Genomic DNA, 23,127 nt, shown 5'->3' on the forward strand with positions numbered 1-23,127 from the left:
GTCTGTAGGAGGAGCACAGTGGACTGCAGAATGCAGAAGGGTAGGGGAGGAGAGAGGGTAGTATAGCAAAGTGGTCTTGGATAGCTCTCACCCCATGAAGTCGTTTGTTCTTCTGCTTTGGATCAACAAATAGTTTGACAGCTGCAGTGGGCCCCACATGAAGATGAAATCACATCACTCTGTAGCTCCCCCCTGGCTTCCTGGCACTGGGTGTGCTGCAGACACCTGTGTGCACAGCAGCCATGGTGTGGGCCAGGGAGGTGACATCTGCACAGCCTCCTCGGGTCCCCTTAACACTGTGACTCCAAATCATGCTCCTTCTCTGTTGGAACAGGCTTCTTCCCACCTGCATCCTCCATATTCCTGAGTGCCCATCCACACACTGTGTCCCTAAGCTCACTGTTTTGCACTGCCCACTTAACTCTCACGTCCCAGAAAGGTGCCATCTCTTTCTGAAAAGGCAGCTATTTCTCACTAACAAAAGAGAAGAATAAAAGCACTGGGGGGATGTCAGGTGTCTCTGAAGTGCAGAAGGTGCAGAGATTAAAGCCCAGTAGAAATCCCTGTTATTGTTCTTGGAAGATATACTCCATGAGCAGGGGCACTCTGTTCCAGACAAACTGAAAAAATAAAATCAGGTGTTATTCAGCTATATATGACAGACACTGTTGGCACAATACAGATGTGTATAAATTCACCAAGGATAAATTTAGCCTTGGTCTGAGATTGAGTTGTAGCAGTGTTGAAACCTCTGGTAAAATTAAGACACAAAAGAGGTAGAGCCCTGGCGCTGGCACACCACTGGGACAAAGGTACTGAATTATTGTAAAGGAGAAATTAGTAAACTTCTGATTATTTAATACAGACTGTGTTGAATATCTATGGAGTCTGCTTCAGGAGACTGCTTCCAGTCCTACATGCATCAATCCCAGTGCAGTGTCCCAGTGATGATCACGTAGTGCAGACCAATTTCCTAGAAACAACTAAAATGCAGCTTAACTAGATGAGCCCTGATACAAGAAAATTAAGGCTGTTTCCTCTTCCTGCTGGAAGGGGACTGCACCTTTGTACCCTAAATGCAAGGGTAGTTCCTGCTAGTCCTGGTCAAAAGAACCATGGGGCCTCTTTTCTCTCCCCAGATATTGCTGATTTTTTTAAATGAGAGGAGGTCTGTACAGAAGCTCCTTGATTCCTGTGCAGCTGATAGATGTGTCCCCATCTGTGTGGCAGGTTTATAGGCAAGCCATGAGTGAGGACCCACAGGGAACCTTTGCTCTGGTGCCTTCTGGACCATCAGTGCTCAGGGGAGAGCACAGTGGTGGGTGCGGCAGGGCTCGGACACAGCATCCCTTCCCTTTGGTGGAGCACTTCTTGTGGGAGGGTAGATTCATTCTGAATCCTTTCCTCCTCCTTGCCCAGAAAGAAATCCCATGGCAGGCTGCACGGCTAGTGCTTTGAAGCACTGGTTGGTTTATGGCTCCCTTCCCACACAAAGAAGACAGGAATGGAGTTTTCCCCCTTTCTGTAATGGTGGCTTATTTTCGCACCCCTAAGTACCCCCAAAACCAGTAAGGCAAAGTCTCTTGCCCATCTCCTTCCTGAGAACTGTGTTTTCGTGCTCCGCTCCCCAGCCCCCCGAGAGCGACACGTCGCTGGACAGCCGGAGCAGCAGCTCGGCCGGCAGCCTGCAGACCACGCTGGAGGACACCAGCCTAAACCTCAGCGACTCCCCGCACTGCGCCCTGGCCCTGCCGGTGGCCCTGTGCCCCGTGCCGGCGCCGGGCACCCAAAGACCCCTGGCAGCGCCCCTGTCCCCCGCCTCCCGCCGCCGGAGCCTGCGGGGCCGCGGGCTCTTCAACCTGCGGAGCCTGTGCCGCCACCAGCGCAGCCACAGCAGCGGCGGCAGCACCAGCCCCGGCTGCACCCACCACGACTCCATGGACCCTTCGGACGAGGAGGGGGCGGGCAGCAGCCTGCGCGGCGGGGGCAACAACAGCGAGCCCTCGGAGACGCTCAGCAGCCTCTCGCTGACCTCGCTCTTCTCGCCGCCGCCGCCGGGGCTGAGGCTGGTGAAGAAGTGCAGCAGCACCAGCAGCCTGCAGGCCAGCCCCTCGCCCCGCCGCCCCGCCGCCCACCACGCCAAGCCCTTCTACACCGTCGACCCTCGGGGCTTCCTCTCGATGCCCTCCTGGGTGACGGACTTCTGCAAGGACACCCCCTCGGCCAGGGAAGGAGAGGAGCCGGGTGGCCCCGGCAGACTGGGGACAGGGGGCCGCAGCTCCCCGCTCCCTTCCGAGCTGGAGCTGGGGGACGGAGTCAGCAAGAGGAACAGATGAGGGTCCCTGAGGTGCAGGGAGGGAGCATTCGGCCGCTGGCACGGGGAGCATGTTTCACTAGCTTCTCCTTGGCAGCAATTCCAAAGGATTTGCAAGAAAAAGAAAACAGGCAAACAAAAAATTATAAATATATATATATATATATACGTAAATATATATATATATATAGAGATATATATATATATAAAATAAATATTCTGGTACCGTACCTTAGAGGTGTGGGAGAGTGCAAGCAATACGGGAACAGTCCTGCCTGAGGGCAAGACCTGGGCCATGACCCCAGAGACTACAGTGACAAGAAAAGGCCATGGGGCTGGCAGGGACAGGACCCTCCAGCCAGGTGACTGCTACATGGCAGCTGTTCAGTTATATAAATATACATATATAGAGAGATCGATTTATTTATTTTTTTTACTGAGAGATTATGAATTTTAGAAAGTGCTAAGGAGGAACAAGAGAATGGAGGGCCTGAAGGAGCTGCTACACCAAACCATGAGAGTGGGGTGAAGGGAAGCAGGGTAAGCGACAAGAGAAGAGCATCTGGGGCTTGCCTGATGTGTTTCTGGGAACTTCTTTATTGTCCATGCTTCCATTTCCAAGGTTAAAAATTGTGGGCCAGATCTTCAGGATGAGCATAAATTGGCAAAACATGCTGTTGGTGTAAAGCAGCAGAGTTCTGGCTTGAGGTGAATTCATGCTGATTTACAGCAGGTGAAAATCTGGCCCCAGCAACAGAGAAAAGCAAATAGCCATGGACCACAGGGAAACGTTTTGAGGTGAAAAGCCTTGCTTTGAAGGGAATGTGTGAACACAGCGGGCATGCTCATAGAAGGAGAGATGGCGGCTACATGGCTTATTTTTGTTGTTGTTTTGTGGATTTGGTTTTTTCATTTTCCAAAGAAAGAAAACTACAAAGGAAAAAAATTACAAGGCTCATGGGGATATTTGGAGTGGGAGAAGTAGGCTGGAAGGGAAGGAGGAGGTAAAAAGGGGAGAGGAAATTGTACTTTTCCCCCTTTTATTTGCAGTGATTGTGATATTTTATTTTAGAAGCCCAAAGGTGCAAAAATTATCCCTAGAGATACCTATCTGTTATTTTTGTATCTATAGCTATATATATTAAAAGAATACAAAACCTAGAATATTAGAAAAGACATAAAAGCAAAGGGGGCTTCAACAACACAAAATACAATCAGTCCCTTGACTGAGGGCTAACCCTGTTCCATGTTCCAGTGGGAAGACCCTGCAAGGACATCCTCAGCTCAGTGGTGGTTGTCTCCTCCCTAGCATCATCCTCTGGCATTTTCCTGGTTTGCATCAGTGTAGCTGAGACCAGAGTCCTAATCAGTGCCAGGCATGGGCATGGAGAGCAGCGAACATTGATTGGAGAGTGTGTGTGTGTTTGCGTGTGCCTGCCATTGTAAGGATGTTGATGTGTGCTGTGCCCAAGCCAACTGGCTCACCAGCTGGAGAGATGGGTGAGAGGGACAAGGAGAGCTGCAGCTCTCCTTGTCTCTGCCTTGCAGGGCAGTGGGAGTGGGGAGGATTGTGGAGAGTGAGGGCAGAACGACCCCTCAATCCATGACCTGCCCCAGGATCCAGGATTTTTTTCAGCATCATCCTCTCCCAGCGTGGTTGCAACAAGGCTTCCAGAGGCTGCATCCCTTCTTGCTTTTCCAGTGGTACAACTGCACAACTCTCCTTCCTGGCAGGGCCAGCCTGGATCTCCTCCTGAAGCTACTCTAAGGCTTTGTGCCCTTCCCAGATTTGCAAGTGGGTGGGAAAACCAACCACCCAGGGGGAACAAAGGATTCTGGATGTCATGTACCACCCCAGGGATGTTCCACTCAGGTGTGTCAAAGATAGACTGGGAAGGGCAGCAGGGAGATGATAGCAGCCTAATGGAGACAAATGTTTAGAGTACTGAGGAGAAGGAGCAGGGCTCCCTGTCCCATTTTTTTCCATCAGACCAAGAGGGCCTCTGCAGCCCTCCCAGAGGTCTCCCAGCTGGCACATGAAGCATTGTGAAGAGGGCAGCACAAAAGATATTCTGATTTTATTGTGACCTGTCTGACTTGAAAGCAGCTGCTGCATCTTACAAACCAGGGTTGTAAACAGTGAGCACATCACTTAGGACCAGCAGCCAGGAAAGGGATGATTACTGTGGGGACTTAATTAATTTGCTCTGTTGCAAGTGTGCATGCTGACTGCAGGGAGGTCAGACCTGTGAGTAGAGGACAGGAGAGCCTGGGTCCTTGTCCTTGCAGAAAGATGCAAATACAGATTTATTAAAGCAATAATAAGGGTCTTTAAATGCTTTTTTTGCACTGGTGGTTCTTTGAGTGAGTTGCCCCTGCTCACTGTCCCGTGGGCAGAGAGGAGGGACACGACACATGGTTTCACATCCTCAGGGAAGGAAGTCAGTCTCTAAATGGCTGAACCATGAACTTGGGTTGCACAAGGCTTTGACCCAAACCCAGAGCTGCTTTGAAGCCAGAGGTAGGGTTTACACAGAATGCTCCTTGCAAGTTTGTCATAAGAGAACACAGAAGTGGGACTCCAAGCTGTCCTGGCAGTTGTGTGGGCTGTGAAATGTCTCAGCTGAGCAATGGGAGAGACATTAGAGATTGGTGGAGTGCTAGAAATTACCCCAATATTTGATCATGAGAGAAACATGGCCTGCACTTGGAATAACTGGGAGGGAAGAAGGGTAAGAACATGGTGGTGGTGACCTCATGGGGTGACTACAACCCCTTGGATGGATACCTCTAGGCTTATTCCTGGTTGTCCCTGGAAGTGACATCTTTGTTTCTCCCGTGGTTTGGGGTTTACGGCAGTCCTTCTGCTCTGCAGGATGTCTCCCCTTCACATCCCAGCAGGGTCATGCCACCTCACCCACCTCCTTGCAAAAGGGCTTTCACCCTCCCCTCTATGACTGGAGCAAAAGGCTTCTGGCTTAGGAAGGAGGTTACCATGGAAACAGAAGACCAGATAATCCTTAAAGAATATTTTGTCTCTTTCTTTTAATTATTTACTAACTGTTTCAATAAGAAGCAGAAAACATCTATCCTTCCCAAAGAGGAGGCAGAGCACTAAGCCCCAGCAAGAACTTTGTGTTTTTTTCCTGGGGATTTCTGCAGTGCTTCAGGTTGTGCAGCTTCTCCTGGCAAGAGCTGCCTTTCCCAGCTTTGCCTGCCTGCTGGCACACAAAACCTCTGTCATCACCCACCCACCTCCCAGACAACACCTGAGGGCACCTTAGGATTTGCCCGGCATCTATTCAGCCTCTAATACTCTCACTTCCCACAAGGGGCTGTACTACAGGCAATTCCTGCCAGGGTGCTCTCTGCTGTCATTAGCCTGATATTGGTCTGTTTTGTCCATTGGGGCCTTAGGGGTTTTTTTTTGTTTTGTTTTGGAGGTTTTTGTGAGGCCTATGTAAAGGACTGCACAGCACCAGCCCTCTGTGAAATTCTTATGAGCTGAGCAGGACTTGATGGGAGGGGAGGAACTGAAAACATTATTGAGCAGGAAAATAATTTTTGAAATAGAAGAAACATAAAGCAGAAAACCTTGAAGCGTTTCAAGGAATTTTGTATTTTTCCCACCAAAATGGCTCTCACATTCAAAATGCTTCCAAAGGGCATCACACAGGCATTGTGGCCTGGTTGGCCTCTGGTGACTGCATCCTCAAGACCCCAGGCCAGTTGTCCACCTGATGAGGCACTGTAGATAGGTCCCAGGCAGTGAGGTGCCTGCAGGAAATATGCCCTGCACACACGTACAATGAGAGCAAAAGTTGTCCTAACACTGGATCAGAAACAGAGATTTATTTTTAGCCAATGTGACTAAAAACTCAACATTTATTATGGAAGATATGGAGGTAAGTGGCATGAGTTCACTTGGGTTCATCACAAAAATTCCACAGAGGAGGAAAAAATTAAACCCTGTGGATTTTTTAACTAGCTGTGATACAAAACACAGTGCACCTTGTAAGAAGAGCTTGGTACCTTGCAAAGTCAGGCACCTGGATGTCTGCCACTCAGTTCAGTTTATCTATATGTGACCTGACTTCCCAAGTGTCTCCCTTCCCTGCTCTTCACGAATACTTTATGAGATCTGCCTTGCTTCTCCTTTTTTCCATGTTGTTTTTGTTCCTTGCTAGGGACTGGTTTCCAGTAGGAACTCACTATCTCCATATCTTTGAGTTATCACTCATTCCTTCCACCTCATTTAGATATATATATTTCTTCTCTAGCACTTTTTCCTTCTTCTGCATATTTCCAAACCCTGTTTACATTTCCTGAGATCCTGCCACACAGGAGCTGGAGCTGGCAATCTGCTATCCAATATTTATGCCTCCCAGCCACTTCTAGAGCAGATGTGCTCAGTTTACAGGGAAGGAGCTCTCCCCCCCACCAAAACCAGCATCCCAGACACTGGTTTGCAGCACACCTCTGCTTTTGCTCCAGCATCAGCTGCAGCAATAAGCAATAACAATCTGCCCTTCCCCTTATGCCAGTGGTGGGGTTGCAAAGATGAGCTGTCCGCAGGGTTTGTTCTCAGCCTTGCTTTGCGTGTCAGCAGTGCTGCTGAGCATCTTTCATGCCCATGGCATCAGTAAGAGCAGGGAGGACTCCACACCTCCTGCAGTTGCTCCCATGAGCAGCTGGGCTGTTGCCATGAAAAGCACAGCAGGCTCCAGCTCACACTCCCCCTTTGCTGTGCAGTGCTGTGGACACAGAGGAATACAAATCTTTTTCCTTAGTGGTTTTGTCTGTAGTCACCAAAGTCGACAGATACAACTCTCCCTTTGTCTCATGGTCCACAGAGCAGAATGATAGCAGAGGGAGAGGTACTGTTTTTCCAAGGACATTTTCAGAGACCAGAGCACTTTAACCTTCTGTCTAATGCTGCTTTAACTACCTGCATTATTGTGGAGAACTCTGAAAACAGCTGCAGCTGTGTTTTGTTGTTTCATTCTGTTCTGCTTCTGGTTCCTGGGGCAGTGTCGGTGCACATAGTGCACCACGCAAATGAAGCGGCTCTTCCTGCAGCCCTTCCCCTTTCTTTCCTCCAGCTGACTCATCCTGGATGAAATTTTTGAACTGTAAATTGCCTGCTTGTGCTGACCACCGTGAGGTGGGAGTTATCATAGTTCTGCTGCCAAAACTTTCTTTCTGTTCTTCTATTTCTTATGCTGCTAAGGGAAATAGCACTGTTCCTTCACAAAGTCTGGCAGAGTATCTTCAAAAAGCAGCCACCCAGCACAAGCAGGCAGGACAGCCACTCTTCCTTCACTCAGAAACACTCAGAGAGGCTAAGATGCTGCTTCAAAACAAGTGATCAGTGATACCATGGGCTCTGTGGATGCCAGTCTGAGGAGAAAGTATTTTTTAGTGAAACGTCTTTAATCCAAGATTTGCTCTTAAATTGAAAAGTGCCTGTCTAGAAGAGAGCCACCCACACACACAAGGAGGAGAAGCATCATGCAAGAACTCAAGGTACGTGGTCCATGCACTGGCAAACATTTTTATTTCCCAGCAAGTCCTTGGTATAAGACTTGCTTTTGAGCTATCACAGCTTTGGAGATAAAGCACCAGGTGGACTGTCCTCTAAAACTACCATTGTCATCCTCAGCTGCATCTAATAATCACTGGGATAACAATGAAAGTGGGTGATCCCATTTCTCCTTTCAATTACTTCACCAATACAGTGAATTTATTTTTTCACTTACTTCTTTTCTCGCCTCCTTATCTGAATCATATGAAGGGTTCATTTCAAGATGATCCACACACATATTCTAGTTAATAATAGATATTTCTAAGAAGAAGAGCTGAGTGCAGTGTAAATGGGGTGGTGTGGATAAAAGATCTGCTTTTGTGTGTATAATCCCTCTACATACATACAACTACCCCATCCTCCCTGTACACTAATATTTTTTGGTAATTTCTTTGAAATTACCTTACCCTGAATGTAGAGTTAATAACATGTGAGACTGTTAATCATCATTGGCCACTGATTAGTTTCTGCTGTTATTGTAAGCCCAGGCATAGGAAATAAATCAGGAAGGTAAAAAAAAAAACAAAGCAGCCAACAACAAACAACATGGCATTGAATAAAAAAAACCAGAGAGACTATTCTGAAAATCCCTTGGTGTCTGCTCAATATTTATTCATATGCTTCCATAGTCACTGCTGCTTTGTGTATGTGCGTGGGCAAAGGCATATACTTGTTTCAGGGTGGTTGTGGCTCATAAACAGATCTCCCACTGGTCTCTTTTTTCAAGGATATATTAAAGCAGCCCAAACTGCTGACTCGGGACACTGCTCACCAGCAGAGCCCACAGCTCTCAAACAGGCAATGTCTGGGCAGCACTGTCTGTAATGAGTTGCAAAGGTCTCTGTATGCCCCAGGGCAGTGAGCCCTATCCAGCCATGTACTGTGGGCCTGGGACACGGGGCAGCCTCAAAGCGTGGCAGCCTGAGGGGCTGGGCACAGCTGGGCTGCCACCTGTGCCAGTCCAACCTGCCTCTGGGGGCAGGGGAAAGAGCAGCCCTGGGTTGGCAGGGAGCTGAGCTGATCCTGTGGTGGGGCATGAGGGGACCTGGGGCTGTGGGAGCCCCCACGTGTGTGTTTGTGTGTGTGCACTTGCACTGTTGTGCACCAGCAGGACCCTCTTCATGCCGTGTAAATTGTTACTCCATCTGCTAATCAGAACTGAAACTCTGGCACTTCTGCATCATCCATTTGCTCAGGAACACAAAGAGGTCACAGATCCATGTCAAAACATGTTGAAATACTCTCCCTTTTTGGCAAGGATGTTCAGGCACCTACATTGGAAGGCCAGGGAAATGGCAGCTCTCCCTGCAGTAGAAACCACCAGTGTGCAAAGCCCTGGCTGGGGTGGGAAAGCATGGCAGTCACCCTTGCACTGCTCACAGATTTGGAAGGTTAGTTATTGTCTACCAGATGATGGCTCCATCCCAGCCTGACTGGTAACAAAACAGCCTTTCCTTTTAGGCTTCTGTGGACACAGCATTTTAATGTTTATTTATGTCCAACCAGCCTGGGTAATAAAGAGGTGAGAGCGCCTGAGGGGAATTTGCACAAATGATGGAGAGATCTAAGGGTCTGGAGAAGATCTGACTCCTGACTTCCTATGGATGATTGACCTTGAGGGACAGGACACACCAGGGGTGCAGGTTTCTTCCCTCCAGCCTCACCCCCGCTTGCTGCTGCATTCTTCTGCTCTGTAAATACCGCAGGAATCAATGCAGCAGCTAATGTGGCATTTTGACATCTGAGGGAGGATTATTTCACCAGGAGTTTATAAACCTGCTTCATCAAAAGCTCAGAGTCAGCAAGCAGATGCCACCTTGCAGCCCCTGCCTGTCTCCTGCTGGCAGCCCCAGGGGGACAGGCCCCACGTGTGTGGAAAGCAATGGGGCTGTTGCAGCACTGGATGAGTCCAAGCATGCAGGTAGGGAAGGAAAGAGGCAGCCTGGCTGGTTGTGTTGTTTGCTTTGCACTGGTGATAATGCAGTGGTATCTTTTTCATGCTAAATGCTAATTTTCTGCTTTGCTGGCCTCAGAATAGGCTACATTCATATCCTTCATTGCAGCAATTAAAGGGCTGGGTGCTCAAGCTGAGGCACTTGTGATGAGCATGATTTTAATCAGTGTGCATGAGAGAGAAGGAGGAATGTGATTGCCTTGCTGCTGCTGTGGGAACACGTGACAGCCCATGAGGGGTAGGTAGGAGAGCCCCTACCCTAGTATGAGCATGCATCAGTTTCAGCTCAGCACTGGACAGGGAAGAGCAGGTTTGCCCCACCTTCCATTTCTCTGTCTGGTCAGGAATTGCTGTTTGACTTCAGCAAAACATTAGAACAAATCACCTGCTCCCCTGGCTCATGTTTATAGCCGGTGATGCTGCCCTCCAAGGTGCCATGCACATGGCACAGAGATCCCCAGCTGCTGTGAGACAGGCTGAGCATCACTTGCCTGTCCCCTCCAGTGGGGAGGCAGGGCAGGAGGAGAGGGCCACACACACGTGCAAGATTTCAAGGTGTGCCTGTAGGCAGAAGGATGGAATTCCATAGGTGCCTGCTGTGAGACTGCATCTGACGCTGCTCTGCCTGGCTGGGCAGGAGAGTCCATTTGTGAGTGCCAGGAACAGTATTAGAAGTAAGTACTTAAGCATTTACACTGTTTGCCTAAATCATAAAGCTCATCCTGCTGGATTTGCTCACACATCCCCTCTGCCTCTTCAGGTGGCTTGAATGTCCCTCCAAAGGGGAACAGGGACTGTGTCCCTTGAATCCTCAGTGCTTTGCTTTTCCTCAGTGTGGCTCAGTGACCATGTTTGCAGGGAGGGGACCACCCTGCTGGGTTTCCCAGCAGAGCCGTACCTCTCCCTGCTGCTGCCACAGCACTGTGGAGAGGTAACATGGGTAAAAAACCCCGAGAGGGGGAGTGGGGAGGGACACTGGGCTTGGTTTCCCATGTGAAGGGATTTGTATGTGCAGGGATATCTGCAGGAAAGGAACATCTAGGGAGAGACCAAACTTGTATCAAAACTGCAGGAGCCACTGGGAGGGAAACAGGGGATAACAATATTTTTGTGACTCTACAAGCTTGTCTCTACAAGCTTCCTAGGGCATATTTCAGCTCCTCCTTGAAATGTATCCCAATTCCTTCCTACATGGGCAGGGACACCTTCCACTTAGACCAGGTTGCTCAAAGTCCTGTCCAATCTGGCCTTGAATAATTCCAGGGATGGAGCAAGTCCCTGTCTGTGTCATTTCCCCATCCCAGGGCCTACCTACTATTTTTGGCACCCAGAGGTAGTAGTTGCAGACAACATGAAAATCAGAGGAGTGGCTGGTTTTGTTCTCTTCACCAGTTCAGAGAAGGTCTTGAATCTTTTCTCTGGATTAGCCACCATATCTCAATGCCTATCCCGCTCCCACAGGTAAACTTTATCACAGACTTTTGAACACTTACCCTGTTTTTCTGGAGGTTTTAACACTGCCACTGCTCTCTGGTCAGGCAGAAGGCTGAGTAGCCTTTGCAGTCAGTGGCAATCCTGGGCAAACAGCCCCCACATACTTATAGCACAGCTTCACAGAGAGAAGGTGGATTCTTTCCTCCACTGAGCTCACAGCTCATGCCCAGCAGAACCCTCTGCCAGGCCCCATCTGACCTCTCTAAAAAGCTCCTCCTCTGTCTTGGCTGGCACTCAAGAAGGGAGGACAGACACAGTAGGCACAAGTGTGTCAAAGGTGTATGTTCATTGTATTAAAAAAAAAAATTGACCAGCAGCATCTGCAGCAAGCTGCTATTTCTCTTTTCATCATGGATAGATGGGCTTCCAAGGCTCAGGCACCTCCAGGACAGGGGCAGGACGTGCTCACAGTGTGGAGTGAAGGGGCCTGTTGCACATCCCAAAAGTCCATATCAGGGAGGGCTCACTACAGCACAAGGAAGAACAAGCAAGACCCTGGCGTGGACAGATTGGCAGTGAGTTCCCTCTCCCTCCTGCAGAAGCTTGGGTGAGAAGGGAGGTTTCTCCCTCCCACTGACTGAGCTTTGAGCTGTGTACTCATGATACCACAAGGAGGAGAGGAACTAGAGATTGACAGCCATGAGAGATTTTTGTTGCTGTCTAGGATAGACCTCTCTCCATCTCTTCTTCTGTCTTTCCATTTATTCTGCACCTCCCCCTTTTTCCTTCCTCCAAACCCTTTCCTCCAGGCCAGCTCTCCTCTTCCTTTTCTCCTAGTTCTCCTTGCCTTTTCAGTAAATGAGGAATTAAACAAGCCTCTATGGAGACAAAACTAAATAGTAGATTCTCCCTTGCCTCCCTGGCTAGGATGTTGATGAAGTTAGTGAAGAGACATCTCCTTAGGATGCTGCTTTTATTTTATTATTTAGTCCAGCATACACCGGATCAGGAGTTCAGGAACATCTTTAGAACCACATGCAGGCTTGCAATAAAAGAGCTCACTGTGAAGTCCCAGAGCAGCCACATACACAGGCACCTGTCACCTGAAGTGACAATAACCACCCCCCAGGCACTGCCCCACACACAGGAAGGGTGGGGTCTGAGCAGCACCAAGGGCTCCCCATCACTCAGACAAGGCCCACCTGGAAACAGTAATGAAGAGGGGAGTCTAAGGTACCAGCCTCAGGTGTTTGTGTTTAGTAGGTAATGAAGGAACCTGAGGAGCAAATTAAAGAAGGAAAGATGCAGAGGAAGGGTTTCTCTGCCTTGCAGTGTGCTTGGCTGGGGCCATCCCTTGGTGCTGCTACCTTGTATCTGTGCCATCAGAGTAAATAAGCCTCCTCTTGTAAATGCTGACCTCGAGCTGTGTACTAAATTCTGGTGCCAGCCAAACCTGTGTTGGGTCTCTTGCAGCAGTGTGTTCTTCTCACTATGCTGCTGCTCTATTGCTTTCACCACAAGCACCAAAGGCTGTTAGATGCTTTCCTTTGGGACTCAATTCCAGGTACAGTGCAGCATCTGGTCAAATTTTTTTATTGCTTGCTCTCACGCCTCACATTTCAAAAGCAGCAAAGTTTGCTGTTATGTGTTTTGCCATGTTTTTTCTTCAGAGCCAACTTAATCTTCGTGTTTTCCTTTCTCTGTTAATCTCAGGATTAAGGAAAAGCTGTGAAAGAATGATTTGAGCTTTTAGAAATATTTTCTGCTTTAAAGTTAAAAAAAAAAAAAGAAATTAACCTGCAATGAGCAACCCTTTTTATTTAGAACTGAATTAATGAACTCCCACTGAAGATGGGCATGTTGGGCATTAATATATGTATAATTATGCAAAACCACTGTTATGCCTCTAATGAAAATTAGATTCTACCACTGAGGCTGTGTTTGGCAATAGTGTATATCTTCATTTGTGCTATATTTATTCTTTTTCCTAGCTGCATGACCTAGGATTACAGTTGCTATGGCGATAAGACAGTTTGTGAAGGAAGGAGTGAAAGGTAAGTTTGTATGTCTGCCTGTGCTGGGGGGGCTGGCAATCTCTGTCCCCTGTGCTGTGTCTGCCTCCTGCTACTGCAGGCACTGCAAGGCTCTGTTGCACAAGTGATGGTCATTTCTCAGTAACTCAGGGGTGGGTGCTCAAGCAGCAGAGCAAATCAAGTTGGTTTTTCCCTTCCCAGCAGCGTGTGTGCATAACCAGGCCATGGAACTGCTGTGCTGGGACTGTTTTAGTGGGGTGGGGGAGCTGATCCTTGTATGCGTCTTTGCTGCTGGCCTTGGAGGGGTTTAGAGGTGGATTCTGGGGCTACTGGGGACCAAAGTAAAACCCTCCAACTACACTTCTGTATTTGTTGTGCTGCATTTGTGATCTTCTGTTCCCTGGGCTTGGGGCTGGAGGTGCTGAGCAGATTTAAAAGATGTGTAGCTGTGGTGAATTTGGCAGAGCTGGGTAAACAGCTGACCTTGATGATCTTAAAGATCGTTTCCAACCTAAGTGACTCTTTGGTTCTATGAGTGACAGCTTTGTCTCCCTTCAGCTGAGTTACATTACCAGGCCTCCTGCTGGGGTTTGCTTTGTGGTGCTTGCTGCAGGAGATGCAGCATTCCCCAAACCTTCCCAGAGCCAGTGCCACCTCCAGACCTGGACAACAGGCTCAGGAGTGCAGGGGTTCTTTCAATAAGTAGTTGATAGTGGAGGAGAGTCTGTCCTTGGTGCAGCTTTCTTTGTTGAGCAGGAACACATTTCCCTGAGCACAGCTGCCCAAACCTCTGTGTCTCTTTCAGCCTTAGCTTGCCCTGTATGTGTGGGAAGGGCTTCCCTGGCTTCCTGCCTGCCTCTCCCATCCTGTTTTCTCTGTCTTCCTCTGCACCTCTCCATCAAAATTGCCATCACCATTTGCTTTAAGTTCCTGGAATGGAATGCTTACCATGGCCAGCCTTCATGATTGCAAGACTGATTCAGGCAGATTTTTTTTTCCTTGCAATTGTCTATTTCAAAATAGCTGGATAGGCTCTTTTTGTCTTTTTTCCTGAAGGAGTAATGGCTGCTATCACCAGCAACTTGAGAACTTTTCACCTGATCCTCCCAGAAGCAGTGCCTTAGACACTCTTTGCAGCTCTGGGTTGTGTTCTTCTCTCAGAATCATTGTGAATTAGCATATTAAGGGCTAGTGAGTAAGTCTCAGGCTCCCATCAATTGGTTTCTGTAGCCTTGACTATCTCCTTGGACTTGCTAAACTTTTAATTAGGTATAGATTTTCCCCCAGAGGTCTTATAACTTGTTTAACAAAAGACAAAAGTGTTTTAAAAGACTCTCTCCTCTCCTGCCCTGCCGTGCTTTGCATTTTTCCCCAAATGAACTCTGCCTGTTTGCAAATTATCAACAGTGCAACCACCTTAATGCAGGCAGACAGTGCTCTCTCACTCTCTTGGACAGGGGTAAGGAAAATGAGCTGTCCGACAGGGACAATCCTGTGCTTGTACTAGTCTGTCCCCTTGAGGAAAACTCTTCCAAGCCACTGAACTTTGCTGGGGTTCTCTCCATGTGCAGTCACCCTCTCATCCACGACAATCAGCATCCATCAGTGCCTGCACAAAATGCCTGTGCTTACAGGGCACTGCACAGCTGGGGGAGGAAGTGGGAAAACCCCATGGGCAATGCTCATTGGTGATTTAGAGAGCAGGGGGAGTTCTTGTCAGCCTTAAGGGAAGGGTGGGAGCTTGAAGGATCTGTATTTTAGCCTGTTGGAGAGTTGCTGCCACCCTCTCATGGGGAAGGTATCCTTGTGGCTAGCTCAAAAGCTGGGGAGGAGCTGGTACCCCTGCTCCTCCAGCAGAGTCTGTCTTCCTTCCAAACCCCAGCATCATGGAGCTGAGGGCAGAACAAACCTGTGGGACTGCTTAGCAAAGTAAACTCGCTTGCATCTGCTCCAAACCCCAGGGCTCAGAGGTGCTCAGCTTTCCCCTTGAGGACTGTTGTAAAGTGATGTTAAATGCAGCCTGGAGATCAGGAACATGATTCAGTGTGCACAGCCTGGAAAAGCAAGGAGGAATAGAGAGCTGTACAAGGGGATGTGCAGCTCAGACAGATGAGAAGGAGCAAAACAAGCTCTCTCACATTTTTGACTCTCCTTCCCGAGATGAGGAAAACAGGATTCTGCCGGGAATCCGTCCTGGCTAAATCCTGCTTTGGCTGTGCTGTACCTCAAGATGCCCTTGCACAACAGGTACAAGACTCTGCAAGTGGAGCCAAGCAATAGTGAGGGATGATGGTTCTTCTAGTTTGGAGGTGTCAGTGAGGTTAAATCAGCCTCCACCCTGCATCAAAACTGCTTCCCTGTGAAAGGCTTGGTCATCCTCATAGGACACTCCCTCTGAGGGAGCAGAATCACAGAAGACCCCATATGCAGGCTGAACACACTTCTTAGGGAATTCTGCTGCCTTCCTGGGGCCTGGGTTAAAGATGTGGAAAAAAAGCTTCCTACCCTGATATGATCCTTGGTTTTTCTTCCATTATTGATTTTTCAGCTAGGCAACACTCAAGTTACAAACCCAAGGGCAGTCAAGAGAGACTTTGGGGCCTTGGGACAACTGGGTAAGGGAGCAGGAGCTCAAGTAGTGATCTCATCTATCCTTCCAGTTGCAGGGAATGATGAGGGAAGAAATGAGAAAAGCCAGCAGATAATACAAGGCTGCTGTCACTGGCAGAATGTTTGGATTTTGATCATGGATCAGTTTACATAACATCAGACCTGCTGGTGATAGACACAGTACCCCTGATACAAAAGTGGGAAAGGATCTTTCCACAGGAGTTAATCAGGCTTGTGGAAAGAGGTTTAAACTACCTTAATGATGGTGACAATAGGGTTGGGTGTTTATGGGTCAGAATCAAGGGGAAGGCCAAAAGCCAAATAGCTGCTGCTTGTGCCTTGGGTGGGTGTTCACTTTTCTGGGTAAAAAACTTGCTGGATTACCAGCCCCAAAGCATGCTGGTGAATGGAATTGCATCCAACTGGTGGCCACTCATCAGTGGTGTTCCACAGGGCTCAGTACTGGATCCAGTCTTTAAAATCTTCACCAGTGCTCTGGACAAGGGGATTGAGTGCTCCCTCAGTCAGATTGCAGACAGCACCAAGCTGGGCAGGAGTGTTGATCTGCTTGAGGGAAGGAAGCACTAGAGTGAGATTTGAGCAGCCTGGAGAAAAGGAGGCTCAGGAGAGATCTTGTTGCTTTCTACAAGTACCTGAAAGGAGGTCATAGTGAGATGGGGGTTGACCTCCCAAATGACAAGAGGAAATGGCCTCAAGTTGCCAGGGAAGGCGTTAATATGAAATTAGGAAAAATTTCTTCACCAAAAGGATTCTGAAGTACTGGAACAGGCTGCCCAGGGAAGTGGTTGAGGCACCATCCCTGGAGGTATTTAAAAGGCATGTAGATGTTGCACTTGGGGACATGTTTTAGTGGTGGACTTGGCAGTGCTACATTAACAGTTGGATTTGATGATCTTGGATGTCTTTTCCAACCTAACTGATTCTGTGATCTCAGCTATGAGATGAAGCTTGCCAAGCCATGATTCTCTTGCAGCCAATGTCTGAGGTGAAGGTGAATGCCCAGAAAAGGCAGATTTATTGCATGACCTCTGGGGTTTCTGGTTAATGCTTCAGGTTGCCTTCTAGTGGGGAAGTGTCAGATGATAAGCCCTTTGAGGGGAGGCATTAAGCTTTTCAGGCTTACTTGTGCTGTGGCTCCAGCCCAGGTCAGCAGTGTAACAAGTCATCAGCACTGGGCTGAGATTTGGCAGTGATCTGACAGCTTTGGGCTTTGGTTTAGAGGTGTCAGTGCCAGGTCAGAAAAATCAATACAGTATGAAGCAGTGTCTTCATCAGCCTCTGACTTTTGCACCTCTTCCCTTAGTCTTCTGCAAGGCAGTATTGAGGTGGGTGAGATGTGTGCACAGACAAACTTGCAGTGCCTCAGCCAGCTGGGTAGATAAAGAGGGCTGGAGGCAGCCTGGGTGCTGTCAGGCTGGCCTCTTCTCTGTAAGAAAACCTGCTGGAAAAAAATCCCAGCAGGTAATTTCATGATTTCTCCTCTTCTTCTTCTTTAAATATTCAAAATAAGCATTTAAAAGGGAGCAGCTGCAGTGGATGAATTCTGAGTTGTCATTGTCCTTTCAGGAGGACAGCCTAGTCAGCACTCCAATATCCTTCCTCTCTCTCCAGCCCCCTGCCACCTCTGTGTGCTGCATCCTCATGCTGCCAGGGTTCCATAAAGAGCTTACAGACAGGGATGCAGGAAACACATGCTGTGCCTGTAATCCCAAATGAGCTACTCAGGGGCTTAAGGACAGAAGCTGTTCCCAGTAGGAGCAGTTGGACTGATGCCAGGTGTTCATGGGGAGGGATTGCCTTGCCATCACAAGTTTGGCCTCTAGGAGGGAGGAGTGGGCAGTAGGGTCAGAAGAGGTTGCTAGAGGTTACATGTTCAGACATCAATGCAGCAGCATGGCTTCCTCACAGTCCTTGTGCTCAGTTCACACAAGTGCCATCAAATGCAGGCAGGTCACACTGAGGGCCAACAGGTAGCCAGGAGCTGTGGATGGAGCTGTGAGGGTCCTGTGCGCTTGTCAGAGAGATGAAAGAGCTGGCACATTCTCCTCATTGCAGGACAAAAGGAAATAGTGGCATTTGGGAGGATGCAGCTGGCTGATGAATTGCCCACCTGCTTTGTAACTGCATTGTTTGCAGGCAGGTCAGTAGCTACAGAACATACCAAAGAGGTGGCAACTTGGGGCCTGGGGGTGTTTTGGCATTTTTGTTCTGTTTACTTCAAGAGCCATGAGATGTTGTGATGTCCCTGTGCATCAGATGCCTGTACTCTCAGGTTGTCCCAGGTCATCAAGTTTCTTCCTAGGCTCAGTTCTGGGCCAGCAGGGATATGGTATCTCCTTACCCTCATGGGATGATGGGGGGATATGTGTTTGAGAGCTGCAGTGAGTTGCCAGGAAGGACAGGCTGATAATCTGTGTACTTGCTTTTGCATTTCTATTCCTTCTTTGTTGGCAAGAAAGAAGTAGCTTAAATATCTTAACCTGTTGATTTTTATAGTGCACCCTTTTTCCTTGTCATATGGAGATAGGAAGAAGAAAGGGATGCAGGAAGGAAAGATGGAAAATGAGATGAGGACTGCAGTCAGCTTTAGTCCTCTTTAAATTACAGTTTACCAACAAGGGCAACTCCTGTGTCTCCATTCTGTCTCATTAATTTGTGTGTGATATGAAGCACACAGATCACTTTGAATGCTGCTTTGTTTTTAAAAATTGGAGTAAAGCTAAATCCATGTGAAAGATGGAAAGCCTTTCTTAACCCCAAAAGCAAAGGAGAGAGTTCAGAACAGCCTACCCTGCAATGTAGTAATGTACCCTGTAACCCTTGCACTCACTGCTGGGAAGTGTTTGACACCCTGAGACTCCTGCTGAAAGCAAATAATTTGTGCTTACACAGTGATGGATGTTGGGATTTGGTATCTCTTTTCCTGTATCCTTTTCAAGCTTCTATTGTCCTTGCTCTTTGGCTCTTGTGTGTCAGGATAAATTCTAGTGGTGAGCTTTTCCAAAAGTGAGAGAGAAGCAGCATGTCAGCTCTTCCTGTATCAGCCTCTTTGGCATGACTAAAATACAGCACCTTATACAAAGGACATCTGATTAAATTAAAAGATGGCAAGCTTGGAACCAAGCTCCAGATCATTGCTAAGTAAAAGCATGCTGTTCCAGCACACCACTGAAAACAAGACCTCTGCAAGATCCATTTGTGCTTGATGTGTGAGAGCTGACTGAGAAAATCCAGGTATTTCAAAATATGTAATATTCATTGATATATGCTAAACTCTATGCTTCAGGCCCTTAGGCAATTCCTGTTTACAAGAAGCCTGACAAGACTAGCAGAGAAGACTGATGCTTTTGCATCATTTACCTTCTCTGTAGCATCAGGCAGTGGTCACAGGAAGACCAAACTGTGTGAAGGGCTTCACCTGGGACACTGGACCCAAGGATCTGTGTGTCTTCTTCCCTTCCTCCTGCCTTCCTTGAGCTTGCCAGAGATGTTTACAGGAAGATGAACGGAACTGGAGGTTGGCTGATCCATGACAAGGTTTAGAGTTCCTGTTACAGATGAGTGAGCAGCTGACAGAGTAAATGGAGATTACAAGGTTGCAACCTGGACCTCTAGTTGGATAATTTGTACATCTTCTCTTCAGGGGCAGGTTGGGGTGCCAGGAAAGGCAGGGGAAGTCCTTTTTGGAGGTGGAAACTTTTTTTTTACTGTCTCTCAGCAGGTTCCTGGGAACCAAAAGGAGCTTCCATGCTGGCGTACCAGGGGCATTTCTGAGACAAGCTAAAACCCACCAGCTCAATAAGCAAACCAAATAGCCTGTGCTTTGGGATAGCAGCAATTCAGGAGGGAAGGCTGAAATAACCGAGTGTCAGTTGGCTCCATTTGTGGGTCCTGAAAGGTGGCTGTAATGATGTCACACTAGTGAGGACAGTGCAAGGTGGGGAAGAAGGGAGATTTAGGGTGGTGAGAGCAGATATAACCTGGAGTAATGATGTAGGAAACAGGGCCTGTGGATCAGCAAGGGATTACTGCTTTATTAACCTCTGGATTAGTGTCCCAGGGCTGGAGAGTGCAGAATAGACTGTATTGAAATATTCCTTATCAGATGGTGCTGACTGACTCGTGTCTGTCCCAGTAAGCTCCTTGGTTGAGGAGGTATTTTCTGTGTTCAGGATGGTGTGCCATAGTAAATAGCTTGGAAAGGGATGGCTTTTAGGAACAAGAAAACCAACACGGAGATGAGGAATTATAAGAGGACTTGGAGGTGAAGGAGTCACACAGCAGTTGTTCTTCCTTGAATTGGAAGGGCTCTCTTATTTCCAGATAATCTCTCAAGACATAGCTGGAAATCTCCAGTCTTTGATTATGATAGCTTTTATTCCAGCATCTTTCCATGTTCCTATTTATACTTCAAAGGTGAATTCAGACTAGTCAAATCTACTTTGACTACAGGTTTAAAATGTCTGGGGATATAATTTTAACCACAGAAAACAGTCACCTTATTGATATATCTGTGAATGAGGAAGAGAAACAGACTGTGTAAAGGAAAGAGGGCAAATATACCTGCAGCTGTCCTGTAATTATGCTGTGAGGCTGGAGGAGGCAAGGACAGAGACAAAGGTGGCAGAATGTGATATTGCTTCAGCAGGGCCTGCACCTCACTGTGAGCCAGTTCCTCAACAGACAGGAGTGTTGTGATGAGACACCAGCCCAGGTATCCCATTTATTTCTTGCTACCAGCTATACAACATTCTCAGGGAAAAGGATATGGAAAGTGATTTGCCTGGGGAACCTCTGGCTGGGAGGAAGGATGAATAATACTTGTGTTTCTACTGTATTCTGAGCCTGCTGAAAGTGTAAAGAGGCAAGGGGCTCCCTGTAAGAGGAGTTCTGGCTACAGTGCTGTGATAGGCTGTAGGGGGATAGAATATAAGAAAATAAAGATAGTGTAGAAAGTAATCTTACCCCTAAGGAGTTGCAGCTGGGCCAATTATCAAAGATTAGGAGCAGCCCTGACTTTACCAGGCCACAGCTGTAACCAATGAGAAGAAGATGCTATAAAAGAGTGGGGTGGCTGGTGGAGAAGGGAACTGGAGTCAGTTGGCTGCTTTGTGAAGAAGAAAGAGTCAGTGCTCTGAGGAGCTGCCCATGAGAAACATCAAGAAGGTATGAAAATTTTGTGGTTAGGAGACAACAGTATGGAACCCCTGCAATAAGATGACAACAATAGGCCATTAGAAGTGCAGTGTATTGTAAGATAAAGGAAGTTCCCAATGCAGGGCTATTACCCTTGCTCTGTGAAATAGATTTAGGTTCTGCTGTATCACAGGTGATGTTACACTAACGTTTTAAGCCTTTATTTGCAAAGGAAAACCTCTACACATGGGAACCACTTATGACCAATGCACTTTGAGGCTTGAAATGGCAAATCACCAGAATTAGGGCTTTTTCAGCAGAGCTGACTCCCCCAGACATCCATCATCAAAGGTTTCTGAATAAAATGCTGGTCACTTCAATATGTGAAATTTGTTATCATGTAAATATTTGAGAGCTGGGCACTTGAAGGCAGTGAGGAAAATGAAGAGCCACCTAAGAGAGGGCTCCTGCCTATAATGTGCATTTTGTGCTGGAGAATGCAACAGAAATTTTCTATGTGAATAGCACCAATTACCATCGTAATTTTGGATGAGTGTGGTGGCCTGCCAGCAACCTTTGTGCAGATCTCCAGTAGCTAGAGGGGGTCATGCACCTTAACTAGCTAATGTGATCCACAGCTGGGAATATAGTACCCCCTTCTCCACACAATCACACTGGAATATGAGGGACTTCATTCCCATCATGCTAGTAACCACAGTATTTAGAGTAAAAGCAACCACATCCTGTCGCCTGACTGGCCTCTCTGTGAAACTCTACTGAGTGCTCCTGGACCAACAGAAATGTTAGAAGCAGTTTTGTGCTTGGGCTATGCTCATACTGGCTCTTGAGAACTACAAATCTTCACCAGGCTGCAGTGACTGATGCTAAGCTTTGTGGACACTTTTGAGGGAAGGCAGGTGATTCAGAAATGAATGTTGACCACTCACTGGGTATCACCTGGGCCCTCTCTAAGGCTAATAGAGACATTTTGTTGCCAGAGGTACTATTTTTTCACTTAGAGGTACACTAAAAGGCTGGGTCATTAGTGATGCCACAATATCTTCCCCATGAGTTTGACTGCAATCCTCACTGTTCCTCTGAATTTCACCTAGTGAGAGTGGTGTACTGCTGACTTGGCATTTGTTCTGTAATCTAGCTAAAACAGTTGCTTTTCATTTTCCTCTCTCTGACTTTGCCATATAGTTTTATTGTCTGTGGTTATACAACTTAGTTCTGAAGTGAAGCCAGCTATATTTCAGCTAGATGAATGATCCCTATATAATAAGCATATATGGCAGCAAAGTGCTTCGGATAAAAGACGCTAAAACCCACAAGCTATTATTTTGCCTTTTCCTGGGTTTTGCTTTGTCACATGTTATTTAGTAGCTTTGCTGAGGTTCTGTCTCAATGCATTGCTGAATGAAGTGTTCTGAACAGTTTTAGGACTGCTGGTGCGTTTTATTAATTGCTTTTTGCAGGTTGTTGTTCCGTCTGTTTTTAAACTCCTTGTTTCACAGACATAATGAAAAATAAAAGTTTTAAACTGAAGTTTTAGCTATGAAGGCAGGGAGGGAAAGAAAGCTCAGCAAAATATTTGGCCAATCTTAAGCTCAGTGTTGGGGATGATGTCATACCAGAGACTTCTCACAGTGGGGTAGAGGAATAATAATAACTGAAAGGGAGCACAATGCACGGTGTTCCAGGAAGGACAGAATATGCCAGTAACCCATATGGGTCTCTGACAACTTCTCAAAGAAGGGTTTTGTAGACTGAGATTTGTTCTGACAGCAGTGTTTTGAAAATGTTTAGGACCCTTGCCATCACATTTCTTTTAAGTCTGATTGCCTTATGTGACACATTCTCAGCTGCTCTAAGTTGCTCCCACTTCATCACTCAGTGACGTCTCATCGGTGTACATCAGCAGAGGATTGGCCCTCTGCTTCCAGACATTGCCTTGAGCTGGGTTGGGATCTCACCACAAGTCATTATGAGCCAGATGAGAGTGCTGAAGAGAAGACATAGGCTTATGATAGGTTGTGGT

General features: G+C 47.5%; 2 protein-coding genes across 7 annotated transcripts in view; both read left to right on the top strand.

Moving 5' to 3' along the window:
- The window catches only part of CACNA1I (calcium voltage-gated channel subunit alpha1 I), a 169,447-nt gene extending 161,022 nt beyond the window's left edge, over window positions 1-8,425 (top strand). For all 6 annotated transcript variants that reach the window (XM_077178588.1, XM_077178589.1, XM_077178587.1 and 3 more), the window contains one exon: window positions 1,632-8,425. In XM_077178588.1, coding sequence (XP_077034703.1) covers window positions 1,632-2,336 — 705 coding nt within the window. In that variant the 3' untranslated portion in view covers window positions 2,337-8,425. The remainder of the gene's footprint in view (window positions 1-1,631) is intronic.
- A 4,787-nt stretch (window positions 8,426-13,212) lies between these two features.
- GRAP2 (GRB2 related adaptor protein 2) overlaps window positions 13,213-23,127 on the top strand; it is a 103,223-nt gene continuing 93,308 nt past the window's right edge. The window contains exon 1 of the mRNA XM_077178593.1: window positions 13,213-13,340. The gene's annotated coding sequence lies outside the window, so the exon portion shown is untranslated. The remainder of the gene's footprint in view (window positions 13,341-23,127) is intronic.

Source organism: Agelaius phoeniceus, chromosome 5, assembly GCF_051311805.1.
Source record: "Agelaius phoeniceus isolate bAgePho1 chromosome 5, bAgePho1.hap1, whole genome shotgun sequence".
Taxonomy (NCBI): domain Eukaryota; kingdom Metazoa; phylum Chordata; class Aves; order Passeriformes; family Icteridae; genus Agelaius; species Agelaius phoeniceus.